This window comes from Orbicella franksi, chromosome 11 (genome assembly GCF_964199315.1).
Source record: "Orbicella franksi chromosome 11, jaOrbFran1.1, whole genome shotgun sequence".
In the NCBI taxonomy this organism is placed as follows: domain Eukaryota; kingdom Metazoa; phylum Cnidaria; class Anthozoa; order Scleractinia; family Merulinidae; genus Orbicella; species Orbicella franksi.
In genome coordinates, this window is record NC_138155.1 from 11,827,672 (window position 1) to 11,848,711 (window position 21,040).

General features: G+C 37.8%; 2 protein-coding genes across 2 annotated transcripts; one reads left to right on the forward strand and one right to left on the reverse strand.

Annotated features, from left to right (window-relative positions):
* Window positions 1-378: 378 nt before the first annotated feature.
* Window positions 379-11,517, reverse strand: LOC145502313 (uncharacterized). Its single transcript, XM_081481571.1, has 7 exons — window positions 11,388-11,517; window positions 10,079-10,337; window positions 6,239-6,320; window positions 5,412-5,489; window positions 4,827-4,921; window positions 4,123-4,234; window positions 379-1,851 (listed from the first exon to the last, which is right to left on the reverse strand). The coding sequence occupies exons 1-7, from the start codon at window positions 11,473-11,475 to the stop codon at window positions 1,738-1,740; spliced, it is 828 nt and encodes a 275-aa protein (XP_081337697.1). The 5' UTR covers window positions 11,476-11,517; the 3' UTR covers window positions 379-1,737.
* A 215-nt stretch (window positions 11,518-11,732) lies between these two features.
* LOC145502314 (uncharacterized) lies at window positions 11,733-19,299 on the forward strand. Its single transcript, XM_081481572.1, has 4 exons — window positions 11,733-11,951; window positions 15,784-15,854; window positions 16,617-16,710; window positions 18,683-19,299. The coding sequence occupies exons 1-4, from the start codon at window positions 11,854-11,856 to the stop codon at window positions 18,693-18,695; spliced, it is 276 nt and encodes a 91-aa protein (XP_081337698.1). The 5' UTR covers window positions 11,733-11,853; the 3' UTR covers window positions 18,696-19,299.
* The last annotated feature ends 1,741 nt before the right edge of the window (window positions 19,300-21,040 follow it).

Consider the following 21,040-nt stretch of genomic DNA (forward strand, 5'->3'; position numbering starts at 1 on the left):
GGTACCATACAAAGTGCTATACCGGGGAGACTCCACCCCGAGGTCCAACTCCTTAGCCTGTTGTATACCATTTTGACAGAAAAGGTACCCACTCCGTACACATTTCACAAACTTTCATAACTAGACCGTGTTATGAATAAATCGCCCAAAAGAAAGTCTTCTTGTCATTTATAGATAAAACAGTACAGCCATAAGGTGCGTTTGTTCGAAACATTTGATTAAACAAACGCCCTTTAAAATAACCAGATGACAGATTTCCCTACCTTTTCATATACCTCAACCTGTGAAATCTCTACCCTTTTATGTAGGTGAAGCCAGAAAAAGGTACCCCTTTCTGGCGTAGCTTCCCCGTATTATTTATAGAGGCGGCCCCCCCCCCCCCCCCCGAGATAAAATTCAAAGTCTGTCGGGTGTCTGCAAGAATTACCTCTGCAGTCAGCTAGTGTTCGCCAGCGGACGTTGTTTTTGGGAGCTGACCAAAAAGGTCGCGGTAATACCTAAACGCTACATCGATGGCTAAAAAACTGCATTACAAAGTAATATAACCGTCAATTATCATTTTGAGGACACTCATTATTCGAAATAGTCTACGAGTAGTCCTAGCTTTCATTCCTTGCTACGCATCCTCGATCAAAACATGTTGATCTAGAGGAATTCTCGACTCCATCCAGAGCCTTTGGCTTCTTGAGCGCGACAAAAGGGAGAGCACTGGGGTTGAGAATGCAACACGGCCTCTTGTAAAACGGAAGACTGGGAGCAAGAATGACGCATGTACACCCACGTAATAAACAAATGAGATCACGTACGCGGCACGTTGTCTTTGCTAATTTACTAGAACTGTACACTAATTTACTACAACAGTGAAAAGGTATTGCCTCAATATTGCCTCCCAGTTTGATTTGCATACTTATACAGATTAGTGTCGCTTGTCCTGCGGTCACAGACAGACTTACGTAACACCAACCTCGTTCTCAGGAATTGTCCCTCGAAGTTTGCACCTTGGAAACGAGGTTGACGTAACATGGGGTCATTCCAGTAGGCTGTTTGAAGACTAGTTGATAGACTGTTTTTAGAGAAAAGTTTTCTTTGCTCTCCGTCCTAGCTTGATTACAGAAAGCACGCAATTGAAGCTCCATTTCTGATATTATTCACAATTTGTCACTTTTCAAGGGCTTTCTATCCTTTGAGGAGTTTCTATATTGCAGAGGGAATGTCCATACAGAAAATACTTCAAACTTGACGTCAATGCAAACAACTGGCTGTTTTACGCTTAATTATGTAATTCAATTGTATCATCTTCTTTTCTGTTATCCTTTCTGGTTTCGTGCATGGTAATATTTAAAGAACTTCATTTATCGAGCAAAGTGATTTTGTATCATTTCTCAGTCAAAAACAAAGCTGCAGTTATCTACAAGAAAGCATGCCGGTGCAATATTCACACAGAAACTATTACGAAAAATATCAAACGGAAGCTTATTTCGGGACAGAGTTACGTCTTTTGATTACGTCGAGTTCTTCAATTTATTGCGCATCGTCACTGGAAAAACAGCACACATATCGGCGGAAATCAACTTCAGCACAGCTTCTCCAGCCGGTTTTCCGTCATGAAGTCAGAGAGTTTCTCAGTTTCTTCGACCGCACAAGCGACCTGCCTCTTGATCCGGGGGGGAGGGTATACGCGAATCCCGGGAATTTGATTTTGACTGGATTTCTAAGTCGACTCAACTCTGAGTCAGTTCAAATAACGACATTTCGTTTCGGAGAGGCGTCATCTCGCTTATTGTCTCTTTTTGTTTCTTTGCTCTCGGACGATTTCGCCACTCGAGTCGAATGATAATACTTCAATCGTTCCTGCAAACAGCAACAGAAAAAAAGTGAAACATAAGAATAGTTCGGTGGAGCAGCGTACACATGACACATTATGCTATGAATTATATAGTAGCAATACTTAAAATTGTACCGCAATATGCTCTTACAAGGAACATCGTAAAGTGTCGCATGTAACTACCCTCTTTTAGCAAAATTTTCGCAGTCTTTTCCTAGCACTTCTTTCTGAAAATCGACGCTATTTTGTAGCTTTACAGCACGTAAGCCTATCCGTCATAATAAATAAAAATGTCAGTCATAATTAAAGAATTGTCTCGTAAGAAATCAGAACAAGGAAAACACTTGCTAGAAACAATGCAATATAACATCAGAACAGGGAAATATAATTTTTCATATTGGGCCATCTTAAACAAATATCAAATCAGTTTGGCACTGGTTACTGTGTTGCTGTTATAATGTTATTTCCATTGCTTACTGATAGCAAGCCAAGGTATACGTTTAAGGGCGCTACATTCCAAACAATAAATTCTACCGCTCCTTTTGGGGCATCGCTAGTTTTTGGGATTGCAATTTTCCGAACCTTACACGTATTAATCTTAGGCAGTAAAAATGAAACAAAAATAACAATTAATCAAGAAGCGAACGTTCGAGGACACTAATTAAAAGAAAATGCGAAGACAATTTTGATGCCGAGGGAGATTATAGTCCGTGATAGAAAAGTCACCAACTGATATTTCATTTATGATAAAGTTTTCCAAGAATCCTTTGTTTCTGCAGACATTTTCCAATGAAACCTTTCAGATTGTAGAAGTTGGTCGCTGGAAGCAAACGTTGACTTTGAACTACACCCAATCAGATTCCATTCGTTCATTGGTTAGGTACATTTAAAGCTTTCGGAGATTTTAATTGGTTTAGAGCACGTGAACAGTTAACGCCAAGCTAGCACCTCCCCACGTGTAATGCCCCATATTTGGGAGTATCCCAAATTATAATCAATATAATATTTTTTCTACCGCGCATTTGGCCAAAACACTTGGCCAAAACTAAGGAATATCTGGGAATGTTTCGCAACTTTGTTGCAAATTGAAAGTACTTTTTGTAGTTACTCTGGTCCACTGGCACAATAAACCTAACGGACTTGAGAAACCAAAGCTAAAGCAAGCAACCGATGCTAAGTAATTCGCCAAGCGTGGGAAAATACGGGCACAACAAGTCACGAGCTGCTTTAATTTTCTTTCTTGTGATTGGCCGAAATAAAAAACCAGTATGTTTGTTCTGATTGGACAAAGAACGTTGCACGTGATTTTATTGCGTAAAACCGCTGAAAAAGAGACCAGTAGGCGTAAAACAAAGGCAAACGCAATTATTAAGGCGGTTTCCAATTGAATGAGGTATACCCAAGGAGCAAGGTAGTCAAAAGGGTCAATCACAGCAACAGATAACCACATTATGAAGCTACGTTATGAACTAATAACTAGAACTCAAAGCAAATACATCAGCGCTAGTCACGAGAAAACGCGATTCAACAAGTCACATTGTTCTTCTTTTTTGAATTTGATTGGTCGATAGCATAAGGAGGCGCGAGATTCTAAACCAATCACAGAGTGCACTAGTCTCACTAACACTAATAAAACGTCGCCGCTGATTGGTTGACATGTGTGATTTTAGACCAATTGTAAGTCGTGATAAAGCATAGTGGTAAAGCAGACAAAAGCTAGGCAATTTCTAATTACAATATTTTGAGAGAAAGCCACATGAGCCACAGCTGGTTTTTAAGCGGGTCCTTTATCCTGGCCGAGTTGGAATTTGGAGATGTTGGTTTTCGTGCAGGGAGGAAAACCGGAGAACCCGGAGAAAAACCCTCGGGGCAAGGCGAGAACCAACAACAAACTCAACCCACATATGGCACCGGGGGCCCGTTTCTCGAAGGTCCCGAAACGTTTTTGCACCCGAAAAGCCGTAGCGAAATCTCCAACCTTATGATTACATAGCTGTTTTATTCACGTATACTAAATATGAACAGAGGTTCCCTTCATACAAGAAGTTTCAGGCGTATACACCTCTCTGTTTTTAGATACAGATTAACTCAAAATGGCTTTACGGACCCGAAAAGTTTCCGTGGCTTTCGAGAAACGGGCCCCAGACCGGAATCAAACCCGGGTCACGTTGGTGGGAGGCAAGCGCTCTCACCTCTGCGCCATCCCTGCTCTCCTTTCTCCGACACTCAGTTGAAAACGCTCTTATAACACGTTAAAAGCTGTACTAAACTATCCTAAACTACAGTTTCATTCTTACCAATTCTTGGTTTGCTCTGTAAGTTTTTCGCTGCTCTTTGGGCCATTCAGTTAAAAGTTTTCGCTCAACCTCAAGTTCAAGCTTTTGTTCATCCGTCAAAGGTGCGGCTAACCTAAATCAAAAGCCAGTTTCAGTTGCTACATCAACCACAAGTCAAAGCAAAGCCAAATATTTTCAAGTCCTCAATTCTCCACTCTGAGTTCTATACATTTCCTTTCTAAAGAGAATTTCATAGTACTTGAAAACAAGAGTACACTCTTTCTGGGGTGATCTTCGTTTGATTAGTCTTAAATCTGAAAGTTAATTTTAATCTAAACTGCTCAAGACTATCTTTACTCTCTCATTTTCTTCTTGAAAGTGAAGTGTCAATGCATGCTTGCAATTCAGCATTTCTTCTAGTTATCTCGCCTCAAACACATACTTATACTCGTCGGTCCGGTCTAAGCATTTCACCATTATCAGGTTGAACGATTACCCCTGTCATGCCACCACTCTAGATTTTAATCAAGCTAAATGTACAGTCGTATTCACATCATCATTTGAATTCAACATTATGAAACCTTGATGTTTGAACCGGGCCTTACCTCAAAATTTTAACCCAAAAGCCAATTTGCCGAGAGCATATAAGACAAAGAAAAACATAAATAGATGTGATACATTTTAAGTCGTAAAAACCATGAATCATAAGGATTGAAACAACTTACAGTATTGCCAAGGGCTTGACTTGTAACATATTACTCAACGCAGTGACTGTCCACACCTTAGCATCTTTTGCACGTAGTTCTCTTACTTCCTGAACCTGAAACATGTAAGTACAACAAAACATGTTGGCACAATACAACTCGAAAGTGTGAACTACAGAAAGATACAGAACTATGCATTTATAAATTTACACCAACAGGGGATGAGCAGTAAAATCACCACGTGAAAGTACTGCTCAATAGCTTTCATTTGAATGGTCACACACTAGGATTTCATCTGTGGACTTCACAGTTAGAACCACCTTGTGCAACATAATAAACTGTACCACATGAAAGTACTGCTCAATAGCTTTCATTTAAATGGTCACACACTAGGGTTACATCCACAGACTTAAAAGCTAGAACCACCTTGTACAGCATAATAAACAGTGCCACATGAAAGTACTTCTCAAAGCTTGTATTTGATTGGCCACACACTAGGGTTTCCTCTACAGAGTTGGAAACTAGAACTAACTCGTGTACCATAATAATAATAAGTAACACACGAAAGTACTGCTCAATAGCTTTCATTTACATGTTTGTAGTTACCTCTTTTTTGGTTAATTTATCCTTGAAACTGTTCATATAATCTGTATCATGCTGCCACCATATATGATAACCAGGATCCTGTGAGACATTTACAGTGAAAGAAGTCCATTAAAAGTACTCTGCTCATAATAGTGTTGTTTTCTCTTCATTTGAATTGATCTAAGAATGTCTACAGGTGACAATACAAATACAAATTCATTGTTTTGAATAAATTACATTATGTGCAAAAAATTTCTGACATTTTATTTCAAACGTTTAATTTTCGGACACTTTTCATCTCATTTCAGACAAATTCCAGACAAAAATTTTGCACACTTTGCTGAAACACAGTTAAAATAAATTTGTGTCTAGATACAAAAACACAAATTAGACTGCAACAACGTCTATGAAAATGATAGTTTTACTGCAACTCAAGGTTTTACAAATATATGTATACACCGACCAGAAAATAACACAAATTCTATCAAGCCATTACGCCTGTCAAGTCATGTCTCAACAAGAGATTGCTCCCTAAAGCCTGGCATAGGGGAAACAAAGAGCTTTGGACCTACTTCCAAGTTTTAAACTGTACTGTAAATATTTGGGACACTTTAAAATTTTAGATGGTTTTATTTTTAGAACATTTTTTGTCTGAAATTAAAATCATCCAAAATATTTTGCTCATACTGTACTGAGCACAAGATAGATTTTCAGTTTTTTTGTTAAACAAATTGTGTTTATTAATTATAATCAATTGATTAATTGATGAATTAATATTCATACATACAATTTAATTTAGAAGTACAAGTCATGTTGTCAGAAAAAGGATTTATTTAGATATCTGATACCTTAGAAAACTGCAGAGGAAAGGGTTTGGCTGGATGATAACATACAAACATAGTTTGATCTGCGGACATAGTAATCTTGGGTCTGAAAGAAATATATAGTTATATCCTACAATCAGGAATATCTAAATTCTGTTACAATTGTAGAGATCACACATGTAGGAGCCAGGTGGCCCTTTTGATGCTTACTCTTAACCATAACATGAAGTGACTAGGGGTTTTAAACTCGTGAAAATGCAAAAGGCATAGAAACAGGTTTTTGTGGGGACCTCGATATGTAAAATGTGTCACTTACTTACCCATACTGTTCATAAAACCATTTGTAATAATTAGAAATATTAAGCATGACGTTACATCAAACAGCAAACGGCAAAAATGAAACTTTTGCAGTCTGTCTTCAGCTGTCTGTACAGTAGAGTGAAAATATTTGTATTTGCAGTGAATAGTAGAAGACATTTTTCTATTTTTGTGTGATTTATTTAAGGATTACAAGAAAAGAATAAAAAATCAGACGTAATCTTTGCCATTGGCTGTCTGCTGTAAATGTCATGCTTCAACTCTCTAAATATTATTAGTTGGCGAACTTCAACAGCATTCAAGCCTGATGCCATATTGGAAGAGTAACTGCACGGTCAGCATGAGCCTCATTATTCTTACTCATCTTGGGCACGATGCTAGTCACAGGTTATCCCTCTTCCTCATCCCCCAATTAATATGTCAAGTTTATTAGTTGCTTCAGTACAGAAACATGGATAAACTCTCACTGGCAGTTTGGACCACCTTGGCCCAACAGAAGATTTACTTCATATCATGTTAGAGAGTCCATCTTGACTTCACGATGTCCCACATGAGGACATCTAGGCTTGCTACTGCATTCTAAAAGTGTCTTTTCCATATTACATCTGTTCCATATCCAGTGATTTTTAAACCAAGTCCATAGAATTTAAAATAAATAGTGAGAAGGCTGCATGATGCCTTGTGGGCCAAAAGGATAATGCATATTCAGTATATAACAAGAGAACCAACTCAATCAAGAAGCCTTTACTATAGCAGGTTCAAAGAGAGATTAATAAAATGAAGTTGTAGTGCAATTCTAATGCTTCAAACAAAAATTGGTTCCAAAAAGCGAGTAATCTGAGAAATCAGGGGATAAAAATACAGTGTTCAACCCAGGTGAGGGAAACAACTTATCATGACTTACATTTACAACTTATTAGTTATCACGGGAAATGAAAAATTGGGATTCCATTGTCGTTTTCCAAGCAGCAGGATTTATCTATAGACTGGAAGGGCATAACAACTGAAGGGGTGCATGGAATAAAGGACTAGGTAACGTTTGGAAAATTCTGAAGCAGCCAGGATTGAAATACCTACAGTAGCAGCAATTTTCATAGTTTACTCTGGTTTTAGCTATTGTCTCAAAAGAACTACAAGTAATTACTACTAGTTCTCAACCCTCCAAGTTAACTTTTTTCCTTAGTGGCCATTTGGCCACTGACTGTTCAGGTTTGGTCGCCAGTGAAAAATTTTAGTCGCCAAAATATATGCACAAATTAATAATTAATTAATAATAAACAATAATCTTATTATTATCTAACTGTATTATTAATAACATTTTCCTTGAACCACCAAGTAAATTGAAGTCCCATTCAGTGAAAGAACTACCTAATGTTGATTCAAATATGCTTTTATTGGAATGATTGATGATCAAATGAAATAGTTTCTGATCACAATGAAAAACTACTATATTACTGCAGCAGTGTTGTGAGTTGATCATAGTTCTCATTCAGTCATTTTAAATTGATTGGCTTTCACTTTCAATAAATCTTTTACAATGGTTGTAATAGTGCAAATGTACATGCCTTCAAATAGCTCCATCGATTTACAAGTTACACCACAAATATCAAAAACCAAAGGTTCAGACTACCTTCATTATAAACTCTTGCTTAAGTTTTTAATATTTTATAATCACACTTAAATGGTAACTTAGGAATGACTTGAGCACTCCAAACAATTCAAACTTTCATGATATGAAATAAAGTTTTTTTTGTTTTAAATCTATACTAGTGACACATATTTACAAGTCTGCAGCCAGCACACAGAAATCCATATTTCTGCATTAAAACTTAGAAACCACATGTGATATGGACTTCAGATTGAAGAAATGGTCTTCTTGATCTTTTTGAGGATTTTAACCATTCCTTCACTGCTGGCGCTAGTTGTGAAATCAACCATCAAAAAGCATGAGCATGTATGAATGAAATGTATGTTTACCACCATTTTTCCCGCGAAAATATTTGATGAAAATTAAGAAAAAAAGTCGCTTCACAAAACACAGAAATATATCATTTATAATTCACACAACAGGAGCAGTGCAAACGACACAGATTATACCAAGTTAAAATAAGATGGCCTCATTCGCAGCTGGATGGCGGAAAGTTTTCCAGTGTTTATCAAGGCGGCATCAAATTCTTGCTGAGACCATAAAGTGAACAGTATTTTTACCTTATCGCTTATGATCTTTTTTAAATGTTCAACCTCGTTTTCTGCTTGAATAAGCAAACGATATAAAACTTCATCTGAAAATTAAAGACTGTATTGAAATGGACAGAAAAGTTCAAATTGTTTGTTGTTTTGAATTTAATATGCGAACTGCGCAACACGAATACTCAACGCGAAAATACTTTCACAAGTTTTAGGGCAATCACTAAGACGGATATTTTTTATTGATGAAATCTTTGACAATTTAAAAATAAACCCAGGTTCGGTCACACAAGTGAAATTTATTTACAACTGCGAGCCACTTTTCATCACAGTTTTTTTTATTTATAGAATCCCCCGTGCTTGTGTTATCAAGTTTGCTGTAAAGTCAGGTATTTTCGTGTCCACTGAAACAAAATACGTTTCTCAAATACATCTGGATGTTTCTCAAATATATTGTGGATCCTGTCACCGTTGAGCTTTCCCAGCTTTTGCAATTCCTCTTCTTTTCGATGGCAAATGACCGGATTGTGTGCGTTGTCTCACGCTTCCGGGTAAAATTGTCACGTGCCAAAGTTCAGTCGAGTGGAACAAATTTCGTTGTGTCCCAAGCTCAACTGAATGCAATTCCTTGATCTTTGTTTACCATGTAACAATTCATTTTATTCAGTCTCCATTTCTGTTGGTTAAAATCCCACAACAACTAGCTTTGCAAAGTGAATTCTTAATGCTCAGAACGTTTTTTCTTTTCGCTCCGGATGATAGTCCGCTCAAGCTCCTGACGCATAGGTCACGTTAATTTTAGTTGTTGAGGTGGCAACTTGCGTTCTAATTTAGTCACCAGCTCCAAATTCTAGTCGCCATGGCGACTAAAATGGTCGCAACTTGGAGGGTTGGTTCTTTTTAGACAATAATGAAGACAAGAGTAAACTGTATTAATTACTGGCAGGTGTTTCAATGCTGGTTACCTCAGCGTTTTCCAAAAGTCACTTAGGGCTTTATTCTAATCACCCCTTCAACTGTTCAGTGGTAATATTACAAATATTACAAATATTACAGGCCTGAATTAGTCCCTAGGTTTCCCTAGGTTTGAATCAATTCCTGGAATTTTTCCCAGCAAAGATGTCATTAATAGCTGAATTTGTTTTCAGCTTGAAATATTCCAAACCAGTTAGGCATTTATTCTCCCTTGTTTCATATCAATCATACTAATCCAAAACAAAGGGAAACAGACATCAAACTGGTTTAAATAATAATAATAATAATAATAATAATAATAATAATAAAAATTAAACAAGAGCAGAGACTCCACATTATGATACTATAGCAGAAAGATTTCAACATAATATCATTCAAACATACTTTTCAATCTGACTGTCATATGCCACGTTGTATGCTGGAGGTGTGCCAGTCTTTGTTGTAGTATACAAATTGAGTTCCGTGGGGTCATTTGCCAGGTTAAATTCTGCTTCAATCTGTCTATCTGATTTTGGTTTCTCCATTTCCATTAAATCTTTTCTCCTTCTCTGCCCAGCCCTTGCCCATGCAGGGACGCCAACCGTGTGGGGTGTCTTCTTAAGGCAAACTTGAGTTGTTGAAAGGTTACAAGCCAGAACTGCCCCTGTTAATGGATGAAAATACTCCTGCTAGCAATGATACTCTTTTCATTTACAAAACTCTATTTAAAAACATGTATATTTGCAAGATTAAAATGTTTAAGTCTTCACACAAGGAATTTCTTGAGTTGAGTACTTAACCAAACACTTTTCATAAGTAAATAAGAGGATAACAGTTGGCTTGATAGCTCAGCTGGAAGAGCACTGCACTGGTATTGCAGAGGTCATGGGTTCGAATCCTGTTCAAGCCTGAATTTTCTTCAGGCTTTAATTTCACAGCTACTTAAGTTGTGTCTAACTGCGATGATCAATCATGTCTTCACATCTTTCTCTGTAGTTTAAATATATGATCTTTCGTATATTCATTTGTAAGAGGATAACAGTTTTGACTTGTGAAAAAATGATCCTGTTTGCATGTATAAACTCTTCTATCACAACAAATGTAAATGGCCCATATTGCCTAATAATTCAGGAATATGACACTGTTAGTGCTCATTAGAGTTTTCTAATACAACCAATTTAATTCTAGAATTTTGTTATAAGTTTAGGGTGCATTTCTTTGGGATGATCTGGACCAGCAACAATGATCACTCAGATCATGGTGCATCAAAAAAATTTATGAATCCTTGCCCAGAGTGGATTCAAAAGTCACTTTGAAGCATCATGATCTGAGTGATCTTGGATTGTTGATCCTGATCAAGATCACCCCAAAGAAACCCACCTTTAATTTTGTTGATAAGCCTAGACTATACTAATTAAAACTTATTGGTAATCAATAACAATCATAAATCATAACAATCGTTTCTATTACTTTTTTTCTTGGTTACGAATACCAATTATATTGTATCATTTTTTTTCATTATTCTGTTTCTCAGCATACATTTCACAATTAACACCATCAATTAAACACCCCTGGCGGTGGCAACCACCACAGTTACAAAGATCTACCACAAGCTATGTTTTATGCAACTAAAGATCCTACGCTAACGATTTGAAAGATCCAAAATGACGAAGCAAATAAACAGCTAAAAAAGCAACAAATTCCTGCAATATACCTTTCAATCCATTGGATTCCCTGGAATATTGACAAATTCTAGCCGAGAAACGCAAGTTACCATGATACAAACTTCTGCAGGCAGCCATGTTGGATTTGAGTATAGAGGGCGGTTACCTAGCTATGGTAAAAGGGTGAGTAGGGTAGGGATAGTTGTCTGTTTAGAATTTACCAATGAACTTCCACTTTATTGACCTAAATTTTTATTCGTGGCATAAATGACATATTTTTTCTCTCCTGTATGGTTATTGGAAATCTTTTTTGCTCAAAAATCTCCTTAATTTTTTTTGCATATATATGCAATTTCTGCTACCACCCCACTGGGGAAGGAAAGTGCGCAAACAAAGCGGGAATATTGTACTTACGCGAATCTGCACATCGACAAATTAATGTAATATTTTAAAATTTTCCTCGTTCGGTGTGATGTTCAACACCACCAGAGTTTTATTTATTAGTGATTCTTTGTGATGGGCCAGTGTTTTGGAACAGAGGACGGTGGATTTTTTAGCTTCAGGCAAAATCGAGGTTATGACCGCTTCACTCGTTTCGCTCCGAAAAGCAAATGGTAAGACGTGTTTAAAACTTTCATGGGTTGATTTTCATGAATAATTTTAGGTGCACATCATTTCAAGCTATTACGAAATCTTTATAATATAATCATAGCGTATAATCACAGGTTTAAATCACCGCTTAATGTGAAAACAGTTTTTATTTCGACATAATCGTTTGTTGTTTGAACTGCTGTTTTGTACTTTTCGGACAGTCCATCAAAGTTTTGGCATTTTAATGAGCTTTTAAGCTTAATTTAAGTTACTTATCGATAGTGTCACGAGAGTTTTGATGGAAGGTATATTCTGCCAGCAAAGATATTTTGTTGCCTTGACATGTTGGTTCTCAGAAAATGAAGAGTTCTAATGAATTTTTCATATATGTTTCATTTTCACTTGTTCAGGAGCGAGCTGTAGTTGACCAGTGCGGTCATGATCTGATTTTCATGCACGGATCATGTGTGTAGATGTAAGACTAATCTTTATTCATTGGCAAGGAAAACTTTCGGATTTTAAAAGAAGTGAGATTCATGGATCAAACATTAGCTTAAGCCAAGAAAATTGCTTCTGAAAACTATACTGCAAATTATCTCCAAATTATTCACTGCTAAGCCGTTCTAAAGACTGCGCACGGTCAAATTAATAATTCGTAACTGTAACAAAAATTCTTGAATCTCATTGGTTATCAGCAGGCCTTATTTTAGCATCATTTCATATTTAGTACAGTAAAAACCTGCGTGTAAGAACCTAGGAATTTAAGAGCCTTCAGGTAGAAATTTGCTTTTTTAATACCCCAAAATATAAGAACCTGTTTAGCCAAACAAATTCCAACAGGTTCTTATATGTGGGGTTTAACTATTTAATTTATATATTTTTTTGACCAGAAACTAAAAAGGTGATCGAGAGTTTAGAAAATTGAATTGTTAAATAAAACTCAAAATGCACAATGTATGTTAAATTTGAACTGTTATTATGAAACAATTATTGCTACAATTTACAGAATGTATCATTTCTATGTAATCTTGGTCTTGGTTCAAATGCTCCATGCATTATAATAATGAAGAACAGACCAGATTTTATACTCTTTTCTGATAATCAACAACAATGTCTACTCTGTAGAAATTAAGAACCTAACTAAGAACCTACTTAGCCTAAACTGTCAATAAGTACCCCATAATACAAGAACCTGTTTTGCCAAACTCTGAAAAAAGTAGGTTCTTACACGCGGGTTTTTACTGTAATAGTAATTGGACTGAGCTGAGTGCAATTCAGGGAGTAATTGAGCGAGTAATTTCAAAATCAGATGAGTGTGCAGCACAAGGTTGATTTGAAATTACGAGCATGATTTGTAATAGTAATTGGACCGAGTGGAGTACAATTCAGTGATTAATCGTGTGAGTAATTTCAAAATCAGACGAGCGCAAAGCGCGAGACTGATTTGAAATTATGAGCAGGATTACTTCCTGAATTGTATGACAGGAGGTCCGATGACTAATTAAACATATCTATAACAAATTTCGGAATTAAAAATGTCTTTTGAGAACTTATTTTGATGGAAAACACCTGTAGCTCTTTTCATAAGTTTTGGAAACTGTCCAAAACATTGCAAAGGAAGCTATTGAAGTACGCATAATTGATGTGCGAATCACGTGGGCATCCAATTACAGGTATCCAATTACAAAAAGTTCAAATTGGATACCTGTAATTGGACACCCATGTGATCTCGCGCCAATTAGGGGACAAATAGGCGTGCCTAGAACCAATCACGATTGAGAATTTTGTTATGGATACGATTACTCCTCACATTGAACAACACAAGGTCCAGTTACTAACATCAATAACAAATTTTGAGATTACAAAAGTCTTCTGAGAACTTTTTTTGAGTGAAAAAGTCATAAGTTTTTCTTAAGTTGTAACAACTGCAGGGAACATAAATTTAAGAAGAAAGCCTTTAAAGCTCACATAATAGTCCAATTCCAATATATTAAAATTCTAACTTGGCTCCGACGTTTAGGGGAATAAAACAAAAGAAATTAATTATTCATCCCTCATCCTTGGTGTGATTTCTTTTGTTTTATTCCCCTAAGCCTCGGAGCCAAGTTAGAATTTCAATATATCGGAATTGGTCTATTGATGTGCGAATGGCATAGGTATCCAATTGCAAGAAGTCAAAATTGGACACCTGTAATTGGAGACCCATGTGATTGCCCACGCCACCAGGTACAAATAGGCATGCAGAGAACCAATCACGATCAAGAATTTTGTGATAGATATGATTAGACAGGCTTTATAGGTGATGCCTTTGGTATTGCACTGCTCACACGCCATGTCTGCTGTTATTTAAAAGTGCTTGTTAATTGTGCATGATGTTGTAGGACAGGTAGCTGCATGTGAATGGGTTCCTTCTCTCATGGATCTCAAGGACAATTCAACTTCTTTTTCTTGCCGAAAGGTTTAACCTTTTGACTGTTTTGTCAAATTTTGTTGATAACAGAGAACTCTAGCTTCATGTGAGGTTAGAGGAGGTGAAATGATGTGTGGTGAATGTCTTTTCAGATTATAAAGACATAAAACAGGGGTTTTTATTCCTTTAATAGAACAATTTTGTCGATTATGATGGAAAAGACAGGCAGTAAGTTAAGTAAGAAATAGAAAACATGTTCCGTGTTTCTATTGAGTTATAAAAACACAAGTGGAAGTTTGGAGAATGAAAAATACTGTAGGAACATGAGCCAATCAATAGCATTTCTTGTTCTCCCAAACTTTCACGAGTGTTTCTATTAAACAATTAGATTATGAGCTCGAGATTTCTACCACACATAGAAATTGAGAGTGAATAATCTAATTGTTTTAGTATAAATCTACTAGTCATTCAAAACTTTATCTGAATCCTCTTCACAGACACTTCGAAAATGCCAAGAAGCGGCGGTCACTTTGTTAACAAGGGCACGCTGCTGCGCTACTCACTATCTATCACAGCATAGATACTGAGTAGCGTAGCCAATCAGAGAACGGCATTTGTGATACAATGCTAGTAGATTTATACTAAAACTCAATAGAAACATGGAGATCATGTTTTCTATTCCGTTTGGAAAATAGTGGACAAAAAAAGCAAATAACTTGTTTAGATCATCAAAAGGTAAATTCTCTTTGCTCCTGCCATTATTACTTTAACAGCTCATGCTAGTTGTATTTCTATCAAGTTTTATATGTATTATAAATCTACTAGCATTCTATCACGAATGCCGTGCTCTGATTGGCTACACTACTCACTGTCTATTCCATGATAGATAGTGAGTAGCGTCATAGTGTGCCGTTGTTAACAAAATGACGGCCGCTTCTTAGAGTTTTTGAAGTTAGTGAAGAGGATTTAGATAAAGTTTTGAACGACTAGTACAATGTATATTTATTTTCTATGCATGATAGAAATTTTGAACTCATAATCTAATTGCTTAATATAAACCAGTCAGTGGATGTGCGGTGGTCTCATGGTTAGTGCGCTTGTTCCCAGATCGAGCAGTCCAGGTTCGAGCCCTGACCGGGGATGCTATGTTGTGTTCTTGGGGAAGACACTCTCACAGTACCCTCTCTCCACCCAGGGGTATAAATGGGTACCAACGAATTGTTGGGGAAACCTAACAAATTGCTGTGGAGTGACCTGCGATGGACTAGCATCCTGTCCAGGGGGAGTAAAAATACTCCTAGCCGCTTCGTGCTACAGAAACTGGGATAAGCTCCGGCAGCCATGAGTCAGTTGGCTCCAAGGCATCATTTTTTTTAAATAAACCAATTAGCGTGCATATTTTCTTTGGGCTATTTACTACTAGATTTTGTTTGATCACATTTCAGGAGATACGCAGATGAACACTTGCTAACAGAGATACAAGATCCACGATCTGATGATGAACTAGATTTATCAGGTAGATAATTAAGGCTTGCATGATAGCTGGTTTTACTTGAATCCATGCCTTTACTGTTAGTATTAATATGGTTAAATTAACTCCAAAAATATGATAAAAAGTCTCAACCTGTCTCTGTGGTAGTCTGTGACCATCTTGTTTTGCTTACCACCTAATGCTCAGCAGTTTCACCATTCATATTTAGTGCTTGACGTTGCGACCACTGGGTCACCAATGCAGCCAAATCTTTTACACTGGGGACTAACTTTTCACGCTTTTCACTGAAATTCTTTTGCTGGTGACTAAATCTGTAAACTTAGAGGCCAGCTGGCCCCAAGGTTTTTTGCTGAAAGTCAAGCCCTGTATATATTTGTCCCTTCAACATGAGCTTGCTTGCAGGCTAAATCTGAAAGCTTCTTTTTGCCAGCATTTGATAGTTACTGTTTGTAGTAAATAATAATTATTACAAGTAAAAATATTGTAAATTTTCTTTTGTTTTAATTTAAGTGTGAGATGTTATAAATAATATGTATATAAGTAATAAATTTTTGTTTTCCATATATTTTTACAGCCATCATTGCTTTACAACAATAAGTTCAATTGAACCTTGTCAAATATTATACCATCACTGTCATAAAAAATCTTGTTTATATGCTTTATGGGTGGCCTGGCTGGACTGATCTGTAGTTTTGAAGGATGAGAATTATTACTAATCCCTTGTACATGTCACAAATAACAAGATTTAACTACATGTTGCACTATTTGTTATGTCTATGTTCATAGATCTAAGCCGTCAAACAGTCCATGGATTACATCCAAGACAAAATGTCAGAGGACCATACACATCAAATAACACCACAGGATTTAAGCAAGAAAGGTATTATTAAGATAAGTAGACGTATTAATCTTACCAAATTTCAAATTTTATGGCATTGTCAATCATTTGAGTATGAAGGTATGGGTTGAAGTGGGAATTGCAAGTCCCATGTTGGCCAGTCAGTACGGAAGGAAGTTTCTCCCGCTTAAAACTCCACCACCCTCATTTGGTTTTTCATTTGGAGGTACTACCGGTATTTCCTAGACTGGGGGCAACTGGCACCTGTTTCAGGAACCTCATATTGCCATAGAAGTGCTACACCTCTACACTTTTATCACCGACCACTTTGTACTTCTTCTCTTACATGTACATATAAAACAGTGGCGTGTTAATTACCATGGTTACCAACAGTTTTTGGTCTGTTGTAGAAGTGTTTATTCAACCCTGTGCCTGAACGCATTCGTTGACGATCATTTCCACATAATGAACTCTTGGCTCCACAATCACACATCTCTAGATAACAAACCGTCCAGCTCTATGATCACACATTTCTAGTTAATAGAGGAACAAGTACAAAGTGTCAGTGGTAAAAGCGTAGAGGTGTAGCATTCTATGAAAATTTCTATGCCTATTGAAGCTTCATAAGACAGGCTGGGTATAACTAGGGGAGGTGTGCTGGCCTCATGGTTAATGCACTCATCTCTGGATCGATTGGTCTGGGTTTGACCCTTGGCCAGGGACATTGCATTGTGTTCTTGGGCAAGACACTTATTAAAATAAATACCTTCACAGTGCCTCTCTCCACCCAGTTGTATAAATGGGTGCCAGCAAGCTTCATGCTTGGGGGATAAACATTCAGTGGACTAGCATCCCATCCAGGGAGGAGTAGAAATACTCCTAGTCACTTCATGCTACAGAAACCATGATAAGTGCTGGCCTGATGGGCCACTTGGCTTGTATGCAGACTTTACCTTCACCTTCAGTTGCCATTTCCCAGACCAGCCACCTTCACCCAGCTTAATGTCTGCTTCAACACAAAGACTCCTGAGGCTTGGGTTACTAAACAGCAAACCTAGGATTTTCATACACCATTGCATAGGTCATGTGTATGCAGTTGTACTCATTGGAGCACCTTTTCTCTGCTTATCATACACTGGAATCCCAATTATTTATCTGAACCTTGATTTCTCAAACCTCCCAATAACTTGAACCAAGAACATGTTTGGATTTGTTTCACAATAATTTTCACCCAGGTACCTGAATCTTCCTATGGGATTCACCTATATTTAAACCTCCAAATGCACTAAGGGAGAATGTTGGAAATGACCTCGGCCATTGGCCCAGGTGGCTTCCACCCCTACACTCCCTCCTTCTACTCCCTCCTGCAAATTGCATGAGAAAAAAATTATTTGATTACTTGTTATTAGTATACATGCAATTTCATTTCAGCTTTCTGCACTCAATTTCAACTTTTTGCAGTCAATTTCAACTTTAATTTCTGCACTGTTTGGGATTAATTGACTTGCTCTCAGCCAATCATCATGATGAAATTTTTGCAGGTATATTATCAAGCTAAAACCCCATTGTCCATTGTTAACAATCGACTAGTAGACTGTAAAGGGCAGAGCAGTCTTGTTTAACTCCCAGGGGGGAACTCCTGGGTGGCGACCTCGTCAGAAATTTTGAAAAGAACCCCTAATGGGCACACTGTACTAAGATCCTGCTTTGTGGGTGTGGCTTGAAAATTTTTTCGCCTCTAAGAGGTACAAATTATAAAACATCACCTTATCTCCTGTCCTATTTTTTCGGCTCAATACCCTAAAATGTACCAAAAAGCTCCTGCAGTGTACCTTTAATTTGACTCTGAACACCCTAAGACGTACCGAAACCACTTTTTTAACCCCTAAGAGGTACAATGAGCACCCCTGTCCTAATTATATGGGAGTTCCCCCCTCCCCCCCCCCCCCCCCCCCCCCACCGTGGTCCACACCAGTTATGTACATTATTATGTTATTGCCTTTTTATTTCACAGGCCAGAGAGATAACAAGTACTCAAAGGCTGCTGTGACATCAAAGCTTTTGTTGCTGGGAATATTATCTAGCAAACCTTAGAGGATATTGTAATTCAATATCATTGTTATTATCAAATGTTGGTGATATTCACAGTACCTAGATTGCTAATCAAATATGCATTCATATGTGTGAATTAATCACCAATGAATGAATAGTTTGATTTTGGACTCCTGTGTACACACCATTTTCTAGTCTTTGTAATAAGGGCATTTTGTAGTCCTGAGTAAACTTGCAAAAAATTTATTGAGCCAAACGTTTTCTATGGGCATTGCAATTCTCTTTGTTCATAATATTTACTCCTTTGAATATTGGGTGTTTTTCTTCATTAATTGTATTTAAACACTCTTTAGAGTTATATATTTTTGGATAAAATATCATTTAATAACACAGACAAATGGACTCACAATTAAAGTTGGCACACAATTCAACTTGTCCCTTGTCCTTTGTCAGGTAAGACAGGATTTTGTGGCGTCTTGTCAATAAGAAAGGGATAGCAGTATTTTGTAGATTGGTAGATTTTAAAATCTAAGCAATGCATCACAGCATGTTGATATGCAATAAAATTTTTTAAACCTTGCTTGGTCTTTCAGTCTTTTACTAGAGGCATCAGTCTGGTGCCTTCAAATCAAGCTGGAAAAAAGTTTCAAGCTGTGGTGTGCATGCTGATCTGATAAACTCAAAGAAATTGATTTACATTTGCAGTTTGTAAATAAATAAGTTTAGTCATCATTCCCACCCCCTTAGTTTCAAGTTTCTGTCTGTCTGTCTGTCTGTCTGTCTGTCTGTCTGTTTGTGCATCTGTCTGTCTAAGCATCTATCTGTCTGTTAGCCTGTCTTGAGAGAATTCAAACTTTCAACTCAGAAAAGAGCAAGGATGTATCAGGTATTGAATTAGAGAGCGTGATTTGAAAAATGGATCAATCAGGGGGTGTGATTTTGGCCATTACCATATCATATATGGGGCCTAAGTCTAGGGGTGACATTACACAGGCTGGGGCCAAGAAGATGCTGACCTATATTTCTGGATAACTTACACCCTTTTCTTTATTCAGAAAAAAAAACCTGCATTAACACACTTAAGAATTAAGAATACTTGATACCTAGAATTATTCCTGTCCCCAGTTTGTCAGTCTCTTAGTCAGCAAAGCCAAGGAACACTTAAGCATGAGAGATGGTGGGCTCGCACATTTGAATTTGCTTTGACAGTTTGGGTTGCTCTAGCTTCACTGTTGCCCACTGTCCACCACTTCATATCCTGTATGACACCAGTAAGTAAACTTATGTTGAAGGTTTTCAGAAATTGTTTGTCTGTTCTAGATCAAAATTGAGATCAAAATTCTAGTCAAAGTTAAAATCAAAATCAATCAGATGCCAAATATCTACCAGTAGAGTGTCTGGTAGTCCGTCTGTCCTTCGGTCCGTCTGTCCATCATTCCGTTAGTCCCTTAGTATGTCTATCCGTGGGTTCGTCTGTCCGTCAGTCCTTCAGTTAGTGCTTCAATCCATCAGTCCACTAGTCCGTCAGTATGTCTGTCCTTGGTCCGTGGGGTGGACCGTGGGTTCACCTGTCCATCAGTCTGTTAGTCAGCCAGCCAGATCATCAGTCAGTCCGTCAATCCGTTAGTCCGTCAATCTTTTCCCCAGGGCTTTACCCTTGAAATTTGGAAAGGAAAAGTGCTGGGAACAAGGTTGTCAGTCAGTCAGTCCGTCCGTCAGTCGTCGGTCAGTCCGTCCGTCCTCCGTCAGTCGTCAGTCCGTCAGTCCGTCAGTCCGTCCGTCCGTCAGTCCGTCCGTCAGTCGTCGGTCAGTCCGTCCGTCCTCCGTCAGTCGTCAGTCCGTCAGTCCGTCCGTCCGTCAGTCCGTCCGTCGTCAGTCCGTCAGTCCGTCAGTTAGTCAGATGGTGGATCAGATTATGTAAATTAGGGTTGGTCGATCATCTGTTAATCCTCCTATCACTCTTCGTAGCCTGCTTGGGAGAACGAAGAAGGGGCCGTTTTTTTTTTCTCCCTACCCCTTCTCCGTTCACGCTTGCAACGCAGGCTGCTATTTCGCTGTTTTGTGTGCGCATGTATCGTTTGACATCTCCAGAACAAGGTGTTACGTACTGTGAGTGCTGTACTAAAAATATGTGTTAATGGTAGCTTGGTTTAGTTGTGTAAAATTTTCGGTTACTTTGCTGGACACGGAAAGAGTTAATCTCAATTGTTTGGGCGTAAGTCGCGCAACGTTGTAGCAGATGATGCGAAGACTAGGAAAGGGTCGCTGAAAGGTTGGCTTACATCTGTTAACACGGTGTTAATGCTTTGTAAACTGCTGT

What these genes read in the sequence shown, in the direction of transcription:
- LOC145502314 (XM_081481572.1), top strand. Translation starts at nt 11,854, where the DNA reads ATGGGCCAGTGTTTTGGAACAGAGGACGGTGGATTTTTTAGCTTCAGG. An exon ending in TTCGCTCCGAAAAGCAAATG is followed by an intron (nt 11,952 to 15,783) that starts GTAAGACGTGTT and finishes ATCACATTTCAG; the next exon opens with GAGATACGCAGATGAACACT. An exon ending in TGATGAACTAGATTTATCAG is followed by an intron (nt 15,855 to 16,616) that starts GTAGATAATTAA and finishes CTATGTTCATAG; the next exon opens with ATCTAAGCCGTCAAACAGTC.
- LOC145502313 (XM_081481571.1), bottom strand. Translation starts at nt 11,475, where the DNA reads ATGGCTGCCTGCAGAAGTTTGTATCATGGTAACTTGCGTTTCTCGGCT. An exon ending in GTCAAGCCCTTGGCAATACT is followed by an intron (nt 4,235 to 4,826) that starts GTAAGTTGTTTC and finishes CTTTTGATTTAG; the next exon opens with GTTAGCCGCACCTTTGACGG. An exon ending in ACAGAGCAAACCAAGAATTG is followed by an intron (nt 1,852 to 4,122) that starts GTAAGAATGAAA and finishes TGCTGTTTGCAG; the next exon opens with GAACGATTGAAGTATTATCA.